At 28.9% G+C, this 9855-nt stretch overlaps 2 protein-coding genes across 4 annotated transcripts; both read left to right on the top strand.

Annotated features, from left to right (window-relative positions):
* The first annotated feature begins 3170 nt into the window (after positions 1–3170).
* On the top strand, positions 3171–6548 carry LOC8272171. 3 transcript variants are annotated; one of them, XR_003080688.2, is made up of 7 exons: positions 3171–3798; positions 3926–3984; positions 4285–4319; positions 4414–4920; positions 5274–5451; positions 5953–6019; positions 6107–6313. XR_003080688.2 is itself a non-coding variant. In XM_015727052.3 (7 exons), exons 1-6 carry the CDS (start codon positions 3651–3653, stop codon positions 6254–6256), a joined length of 1077 nt encoding a protein of 358 aa, XP_015582538.1. In that variant the 5' UTR covers positions 3177–3650; the 3' UTR covers positions 6257–6260; positions 6365–6548. The 3 variants fall into 3 exon arrangements, 2 of the variants coding, with proteins under 2 accessions (XP_015582538.1, XP_002531909.1); XM_015727052.3 differs by lacking the exon at positions 5953–6019 and adding an exon at positions 6365–6548 and having other exon boundaries at positions 3177–3798; positions 6107–6260; XM_002531863.4 differs by lacking the exon at positions 5953–6019 and having other exon boundaries at positions 3179–3798; positions 6107–6548.
* A 489-nt stretch (positions 6549–7037) lies between these two features.
* LOC8272170 lies at positions 7038–7841 on the top strand. The gene has a single exon (XM_002531862.4). The coding sequence runs from the start codon at positions 7165–7167 to the stop codon at positions 7654–7656; it is 492 nt and encodes a 163-aa protein (XP_002531908.1). The 5' UTR covers positions 7038–7164; the 3' UTR covers positions 7657–7841.
* Positions 7842–9855: the final 2014 nt, after the last annotated feature.

The following is a 9855-nucleotide window of genomic DNA, read 5'->3' on the forward strand; positions in this document are numbered from 1 at the left end:
TCTTTGTTTAATCTGATCATCCACTTAACCCCACCCCCCATGAATCTAGACCAGGCATTGTCTTTTTGCATCTCATGCTGCCAAGTGGTGTTTGCTCCAGATAATTTTTGTCCTAATTAATGGTTGTTGAACCTTTTTTTGTTATTTTTCTTTTTGAATTTTTCTGTCTTAGGAATTGGGTAAAAGAAAAAAAGAAAAAGAAAAAGAAAAGGGAAGGAGCTATCTTTGTTCATTGCTTGCTCTAAGAATATCTTTTTATGAAGAAGAATGTAGACTGAACTTTCACTCCTGTCTTTGTTTACCTCTCATCCTATCTTGAAGTTCTGAGTTATTATGGACCACTCTGTTACTTTCAGTTGGAACTTACATTAATTCCCACATGTTAATTTCCTTCCTTTATTTTTTTGTTTGTTTGTTTTCCACCCCAACTTCAAGATTGTTAAGGCAATTGAAAAGGTCTTTGAGAGTTAGGGTGCATGCGACTCTTGAAGGGACACTCCGAGTAAAAGACATGGCTTTTTTCTTTTACCCTTTAATTTCATTTTTTATGTTTTAAATAAAAGATTTAGATAAGAAGGGTTGCTTCTCTATTATTATATTGTTGTTATCATCAGAAATAAAGCAAGAAAAGAGCATTATCTTCTTGTGCTTGTCTCGTTGAAAATCTTGATCATAAATAATGATAGAAGATAACTGAGATTAGACTTTGGAATTCGGCAGAACTCAAGTACTTAAATCGAGCTAAGAGCTGATTACTTCAAATAAATGCACATCAATGTATATTATTTGACTTATAATTTAGATAATTCTGTAAATAATAAAATGATCTAAATTATTTTGGATCTAAATTAATGCAGTTTTACTAAATCACTATGTAGAGATAATTCATGAGCTAAAAGATGAGCTTCCAATGAGTTAAAAGATGAACAACAATGAGCTAAGAGTGTAAAAATAAACTATGAATATGCAATAATGAGATAAGGATGTGAAATTGAGCTATGAACATATAATTAATGAGCCAATGGTGTAAAATTAAGCTTAATTAATAAAGCTAAGAGTTAAATTTTTGTAAGCTAAGAGCGATAATTGTGAAAGATAAACTATGGATTTAAATACAATAAATGTAATATGGAAACAGTAACATGAAAACCTTAGAAATTTAATTACAATAAATAAAAATTATAAGATAGCAATTGACTACTGGGAATGGAAAGCTTGAACGTAAATTAACAATTAAGGATTATTGACTAAAGATTTTATTTTTACTCTAAAGATTGATAAACTAAAGATAAAAAATAAAGTTTATAGAGTTCGGATCTGTTTTGTGTACTTGATTGGTTGATTTTTGCTTACTAAGGAGTTTTGCCTATTTATGGACTTTCATGGCATATATCGAATAATTGTTTATAGATTTTGGATTTATTTTGTGTACTTGATTGGTTGATGTTTGCTCCTTTGGAGTTTTTGTCTATTTATAGACTTTTATGGCATATATATAAAATTATTGGTTTGGTCCTCAATTAACTCCACACCTTGAAAGTACTAATGTTGTTTTTTACATTTTGCATATGTTGATAAAGATTCTAATTTCAATGCTCTAATTCCTTACTCTTCTCAATTTCTCGACTTCTTTTTACTCTACTTTATTTTTTTGCTCAATTTCTTTCTCGTATCATATAGATATATTTTTTCTTTTCCTTTCGTGAATATGCTTAACTTTTACACCACTTCCTCTTAGCTTACATTTACTTACATTTAAATTTATTTTTCTCTAATTTAAAAAAATGTAATGTAACCTTTTAGAAGGCTCTATAATTGTCTTTCAACCTTTTTGCTTCCTTATTTATCACATATTAATAATCCTTAAAGATTATTGATATATAAATTCACCGGTGGGTTAGAAATTCAAGTAGAATCCATGGATCTCAAAATTTAAATAAAAATTACCTGAACCTTCTCTACAAGTCTGATAAAATTTATTAGAATGAAACTAGTAATAAATTTAGATGTAAATAAAAGAATTAAGTATTTTCTCAATTTCTTTAATATCCTATTTATAGATGACCTTTAGATTTGTAATTCTATTTTTTTTTTACTATTACTTTGTTAAAATTACGTCTTAAAGAAAACCTCTTAACTTAATAACCGAAGAGATTTTTGGATACTTCGTGTTAACTTTGCTAATCCTTATTCTTGTAGGATTGTCTGAACCCGACTCTCTATTGAAGAAAACTGTCAGATTGGTGTGAATTTAGGTGAAATAATATCTAACTAAATATATTCATTAAAATAAATTTATTTTAATAAAAAGTAATAATTTAACTATTCTCGATTTCAATTACTTAATAAATATATATTTTTTTATTTAAATAACTTATACTTAAATAATATACACTTTAAATTTTATAAGGGACAAAGAGTCAATTTGCCCCTAAATTTATGTTCAAAATTCAAATACATCAAATTTAAAATTTTTCAGCAAATAGTCTCCTGAATTTATGTTCAAGGATCAAATACATCCAATTTAAATTTTCAGCAAATAGCTGCATAAATTTGTATCCAATTATCAAATACACCCAATTTAAACTGTTAAATAGTAAAATAATATTAGATTTTCATGTCTTAGTGAATTATAGAAATAAAAAATAATATTTATTTAATTAATTTATTAATATAATATATAGTGACACGTTATATAAGAGTGCATTTGGTAAAATCTAAAACTTGAATTTAATTAACTCAAAAATGATAAGTATTAAATAAGTCAAATTTCAATTCTTTAAGGATTAAATAAATCAACTTTTAACTTTTTTTAACAAATAGCCCTATAACTTGTCAATTTCAAGTCAATTAAATTGGAATTCTAAATTTTGCTAATATATTAAAAAAAATAAATATTATTTTTAAATTAGATGTATTTGACCTTTGAAGACAAGTTGAAGGAGCTATTTGTTGAAAAAGTTTAGATTAGGCATATTTGATCTTTATACATTAATTCAGGTGACTATTGGTTGAAAAGATTTAAATTTGAGATATTTGACTTTTAGAGATAAATTGAGGGGCAAATTGAATTGTTGTAACTATCATATCTAAGGCCACCCCTCCAAAGAATTAGGTGTAATACAGCTGACTGAATAACCAAAGAATTCCAAAAATGAGATTCACATCATCAACACTAACACAGACCAAAACTGGTAAAGCTTCTCACTTTAAAGAGTGCTGCTGCTCCTAATATATATATCTTCAAGTTTCTTGTGATTTAGCCACGTGTTACAACACCATGCAGATGCAGTCTAGATCCGATTGCACAGAATCGTTTCTCATAGCCCAGATCCAAGAAAAAGCTTCTCTTTTACCTTGACCAAACAGAAGCTTAAGAAAAAAAAAAAAAAACAAACCCAATCCCAACGGTCATAAAACGTTCACTCTTCTTTCTTTATCATAACGGTTACATTAGTCTCTCTATCTCTCCCTCCAAGAAGTGACAATTCTTGTCCTAGCTCAAGGGGTTCTTGTTTCTTTCTCTAAAAACCCTTCTCTCTCTAAAGACCCTGCAATATTGGTATAATCTAGATTTCTGGGAGTAGATTGATTTATTTCTTGTAAAAAAGCTCTTTTCTTTTTATTTTTTTTTCTTTTGAAATTTTACAATGGAACCTGCTAAAATAGACTGGAAGAATGTAGAGTCAATTTTTGTAGAAGATAAATTGTATGAAACTATTAATGCACCCAAATGGGTTGATTTCTTGAACCCTGGAAATGATTCTTTGGATGATGAGGCCTGGTTTTGTAGACCTGGTTTGTTTCTTTTCTTTATACATTTCCATTTCTTGAATTAGCTCCTAGTGTTCTTTATCTTTCTTTTGCTTTAATATTTCTCATGATTTATACATATGTTTCTTTCTTTGTTTCTTTGTGTTTGCAGATTGTAACCATCCAAAGACAGTTGAAGATTTCCTTAAAACAGCAACTCCAAATTCAAAGGTTTGCAATCTTTACTGTGTCACATTGTTTGTTTGGTCACTGAGAAATTATAGGAAATTAGGATGAAGTTATTTTCTAATAGATAACGAACCAGATAAAGATTGTAAACTTAATTACAGATGAACTTTTTGTTAATTTTCTTTATTGATTTTGAAACAATGCAGATCATGGGTGTCAGAATCTTTTTTCTTTCTTTCTTTCTTCTAATTTTCCTCAGTATTCTCATTGGTTATCAATGGATTCTTACAATTTAGTTGAAATCTTGTCTCATTTTTTTGTTGTTGAATTAATCTGTTGCAGCTTTCTAAATCACCTCTAGGCAGCTGGAACGGAAGGTAAGTATAAGGAATTACGGAATTGCTCTATCAATAAATGCTGCAAGATGATTCATCTGAAGTTCACTTATTTTTTTCTTTACTTTGGATGTAGAGATGCAAAATTGAAGTGGAGAGGGCAAAATCAGTCTTCATTTACACCTAATGGTAGATCCATATTTAGTGAAGATGGTGAAAACCAGAACCCGAATTTATCAACACTTCCAAGTCACCAAGCTAACTTTAAGAAATCAGTGATCAAATCGAGCTCGGAAAAGAAGAGAGCAGTTGATGATATCTCTCATACCAAAGAGCCACCAAGGCTAAAAAGCACATTGTCGGCAAGGAATTTGTTTGCAGGAAAGGATATACTAAGTCATATTAGTGAGTTCTGTAACGAATTGAAGAAGATGGCAACAAGAGCAAAAGAGAGAGAGGGTGATGAGAAGGAGAGCCAAGCGGGAGAAGAGAAAGATGTGGTAGTGGTTAATGAGGGTTCTAGAGAGGTTTTAGGTGAGGTGAACGTCAAGGAGAAAGATAGGAAGCCATTGCTTGAAGTGGGTAGTGGGAAATCTGAAGGAAATGAGAAAGGAAGTGTAAAAGAAAAGCAAAGGAGGAAGAAGTAAGTTAAAAACAAACCCCTCTTCCCTTTTTTGTTCAAGTGTGTATTTGCACATGCATATAGAGACCCAGTAATAAGCTATAGATGGGGTACTTGAATCTAGCAGGAGTTCATTTTTCTTGCAATTTAAGTGACATGGGTCTGGCTTTATGTGTGGTTGGAGCAGTTGAATTAAAGTAGCACTAACACAAGGTTTTTGATCTTCAACAAGCTTATGCACTAATGATATTGAAGTGTAAAAATGGGCCTAAGCATTTGCCGATAGACTGCATAAACTAGTTTATGATTTTTACATCATTTGCCATAATGATTATATGAGTGGCTAAAAAATCTCGATACAAAATGTTTTGCAGAGTAATTGATGATGCAGAGAACATTCCAGCCCCTCTAAATTTGGGAAATGTAAAGCACAAAGGAGAGGAGCGTTTGTTGCAAATTCGGACAAATCCTCCTTCCCCTCAATGTTTTTCTGCCACGCGTGCACCCACCAAAACCACCACCCCTTCTAAGTCTTCCAAATCCAGACTTATGGTATGTGATAAAACCCCTTCTTTGTTGTAAATTGATCACTTTGTTTAAAAGGAAAGAGATAATAGAGCAAAGGGAATTGATGATGATGCTAAAGAAAGATTTACGAACTCGAATTACCAAAATTTGTTATCCTTAGCAGTAATAATTGTTAAACAGAATTGCACCTGGTCAGTAATTCATATGAATCATCAATTGTCAAAGAAGCTATCTTGTATACTCCAAAGTAATTAGATTGAAGTAGCTATTAAAGGTATTTCATATGCACCGCGGATGCTGCTACCACTCTGGTAAAACTTCCAGTTAATTCCAAATAATCATGAAACTTTTCAGCTGTGTGGTGTGTATCATGGAAGATGCACAAACACGTATGCATTATCCCCGAACCAGAAACTTATTTTTAATCTGTGTTGACTCTCAAATTCGTATGTACTAAGCTATGTGAGTTTGATTTGTATTGGATAGTAAGGTGGCCAAGTTTCTCCGTTCTTCTTTCTTTGACAGATAGATAAGTGATGTGATCATGCTCTACTGATCAGAAAAGATTCAAAACTGGCTTGCATTTCAGATCGTATACTTCTGATTCTAACTCTGCATTTGTATTTCTTCAAAAGTTTCACTTGACAGTGTGCTACCTTTGTTGACTGTTTGTGCACAGGAGAGAGGCATCCTTCAAGAAGTGAAGCAATATAAGGAAGTGCCAAAGGACGAATCTGCGGACAAAGGAAGCTTTTCCATTGTGGATGGAAGAGAAGCAAGAACTCTGGATGTATTCTGGTTCCTGAAGCCCTGCACATTGTCTAGCTAAAATGGTTGATTCCCATCAAAGATTTCTGATTCATAATTCATTCTTTTCATTCTTTCATTGGTCTCTGGTTAAGTCTTTAATTCTTTCATTTATTCTTCTTATTTATAGGTCCATACAGTCCGAGTCTTTACTCAATTGATTCATTTGATTTCAAATAAGGCAAACTGTAATTAAAACATTCAATAGTTGCACCGGAATTCATTTCAGCAAATAAAATGTACTTTGTCCTCCATTTTCTTTTTACTACTGATGCCGGTCATAAGAGAATGAAACAAGGCACAAAATTCTGAGATATTTGGAGAAAATTTTGGATAATGGATAGACCTGTTTATGGATTTGGGTACTCATCCGGTCCGTTGTCTGAAAATTTTTAGATTTAAATACTCATTTTTTATTTTAAATCCATTGAAGTTCGAATCTGCAAAAGCCCGCTTATTTTTTGATGAATTTGGAAAAATACTTTTTCTTTGAAGTCCTTTTGACAAGTATGCTCCGACTCAAAAATTATAAAAAAAAATGTTATATATTTTTTATGATGGGCTATATTTGGTCAAAAATCTAGATCTGCATAATTAGACCGTACCAAACTCTGAGTCTTTTTTTGAAATATAAATTGCTAAGCATAATTTTTTTTCATGTAAATAACTTTTTGTATAAGAAAAAAGCTCTGGACGCCACTTTATGTTATGAAAATAGACTCATCCAAAAGAAAAAGGAAAAAAAGAACTCTCTAATTTTAAAATATTTTTAACATCCTTATATAATTTACCAATGGCTAGATTTAAAACACTTTATCCAAGGGCTAAAAGGCACCTAACAGAAAGATTCACTTCCTTCATTATAATTCTATCTGCGAGTTGAAGAGAAAATAAGAATTTGGCCAACGTTGTATTACACATTCTCAAATTATGTTGCTGCTGTCCTCGCCAGTATCTACCCCTCTGCCATCTCTACGACATGGCTGTTTCAATGTCACTAAGACGAGAACAAAGTTTCAGCAGCCAGTAAAGGTGGTAGGCATGGCAAAGGAGAGCAGTGACAGCACAAGCAGCGCAATTCAGATAGGGGCAATAGCCGCTGGATTAGTGTCAACACCAGTGATCGGTTGGTCCCTTTACACCCTCAAGACGACAGGGTGCGGCCTGCCACCAGGTCCAGGCGGGTCACTAAGTGCACTAGAAGGGGTGAGTTACTTGGTAGTTGTTGGCATTATCGGTTGGTCTTTATACACAAAGGCTAAAAGTGGCTCTGGTCTGCCCAATGGTCCTTTTGGCTTGTTGGGTGCTGTTGAAGGACTGTCATATTTATCATTTCTTGCCATTTTAGTTGTGTTTGGGTTGCAGTTTCTTGATAAGGGTTATATTCCTGGACCTCTCCCTGCTGATCAATGCTTCGGCTGAGGTCTCTCTCTCTCTCTTGAAGATAAGGTGGCTTATGTTTCTATCTATAATTTGCGGCCATGATTATTTAGTTTCTTTTGTTGGATTATTGCATTTCTATATTTTGATACTTCTTAGTGGTGGGTCTGTAATTAGCATCAGTAGTTATAACAAAGTCCACACAATCATCTACTCAAAGCTCAAAACCTGTCGTTTCAATCTTTAATTATATCGTACATTGATTTTATATTTTCAGTAATATTGAAAATAAATTCTTAAAAATATTGGATTTTCTAACTTTTTACAAAAGCTGATATAAAAAAATATATTCTGAAAATCTTAAACAATTTAAAAGAAAAGAAAATATAGAAACTACTTTGAAAAGAACTATCTAAACCCGGTTTTCCTTTTGCAAGATTTATTAAATATTCATTCATTGTCTAGTGATAATAAATTGAATAAAATCTTGGAAATATTAAAAATACCATATGGTATATTGGTAATGCAAGGTGCAAATATTTTCCATTCATTATTTCTTATTTTATTATTCTTTATAATTTAATTACACCTTTCTAATGATGAAAGTTTATAACATATTTCCTTCAAAAAAAAAAATTTGATTCCATATATAAAAAGATTTCACTTTAAATTTATCATATCAGAACTAAAACTTACTTAGCTGATATATGTAAAATAATTCTATATGCTTAAAAAGAATATGTATTTATATTTTAATATATAAAATTTGTGTTCTGATATGTAATTTATTTTTTATATGAAAAATTTAAATTTATGTGTAATTTTATAATTTTATAATTTTTTATTAATTTATTGATTAATATGATAGATTTCTAATTAAATATTTATTATAATTCTAAGAAATAAGATATTAATTATATTTTATTATTATCTTAATCAATAAATTAATTTTTAATTAGATAATGATTCTAATTCTATCCTAAAACGTAAACATATTAATTATATTTTAATATTATATTAACTAATAATTTTATTTTTTAATTAAATAATAATTCTAATTTTAAAAAATAATAATTTAAATTATATTTTTAATATTAATTCACTCGTAAATTAATTTTTTAATTATATATTCTAATTCTAAAAAATAGTAATACCAATTATATTAATAGTATTAATTTATATAATATTAATTAATTAAAGATATTTTAAAATAATTTTATATTCTTACACTAATAAAATTCTAAAATATTAGAAAAATAAAAAATATTTAATATATTTAATTTGCTAATAATTTGAAATTTGAAATTTTAATAAATTTAATTGTTAAATTTAGTTTTATAATTAAAATAATAACAACGGTCGTGCAACAAACGTGTAAACGACTAATTATATATAATATTGAATTATATTCTTAACTCTTTATTTTTCCTAATGAGAGAAAAAAGAAAAAAAAAAGAAAGAAAGATTTTAGGTGCTTTCTAATTTAATCACAATTTTAAGATTTTGCTGACCTTTTCCTACACTTTTTCATTTTCTTAATGTGATAAACTAAGGTGTTATTTGCTGTATAATACAATATTTATTAAGAAGTTGAATTTCTGTTAGGAATTAAAAATTAAAAAGTGTTTGATGTTTAAATTTATTTAATAGAAATTTTGTTGCTTTGCTCATATGTTTTGAAAGACAATAACATTTATAATAATATAATTTATATATCATTATAGTATATAAATAGTTTCAAATATTTAATAAATAATGAAAAATTGTCAATGAATAATCTTTATTGAAATATAGTAAGAAAATAGAGCTAAAAATATAAAATGAAATTATTATTATATTTAAAATACAACCATTTATCTATTTATAGTTTATTTTTAATTCATATATAAAATTTAGTTTTTACTTATCAAATTATTATGATGAAAAAGAAATTTAATAGATAACATTATACAATCAATACTTAGATGTTAATATTAATTAGTGAAAAATTAATACCAACTTCTTATGTTTTTTCCAATTAAGTTATACTTAATTAAAAGAAGATTACTTGTTTAATCCATTTAAGTTATTTTCTTTATAGTAATAAGATTTAGATTATCTATTTTCCAAAAAAAGGTTTTCTTATTCAAACAAAGCTAAATTTTCTAATTCTTTTAAAAATGTTATTTACTCCATCTACTTGCTCTAAACCAAACAATTTTTTTATATTATAAAATTAAATTTGTTGATGTGAGAAGTAGA

This window comes from Ricinus communis, chromosome 6 (genome assembly GCF_019578655.1).
Source record: "Ricinus communis isolate WT05 ecotype wild-type chromosome 6, ASM1957865v1, whole genome shotgun sequence".
Lineage (NCBI taxonomy): Eukaryota > Viridiplantae > Streptophyta > Magnoliopsida > Malpighiales > Euphorbiaceae > Ricinus > Ricinus communis.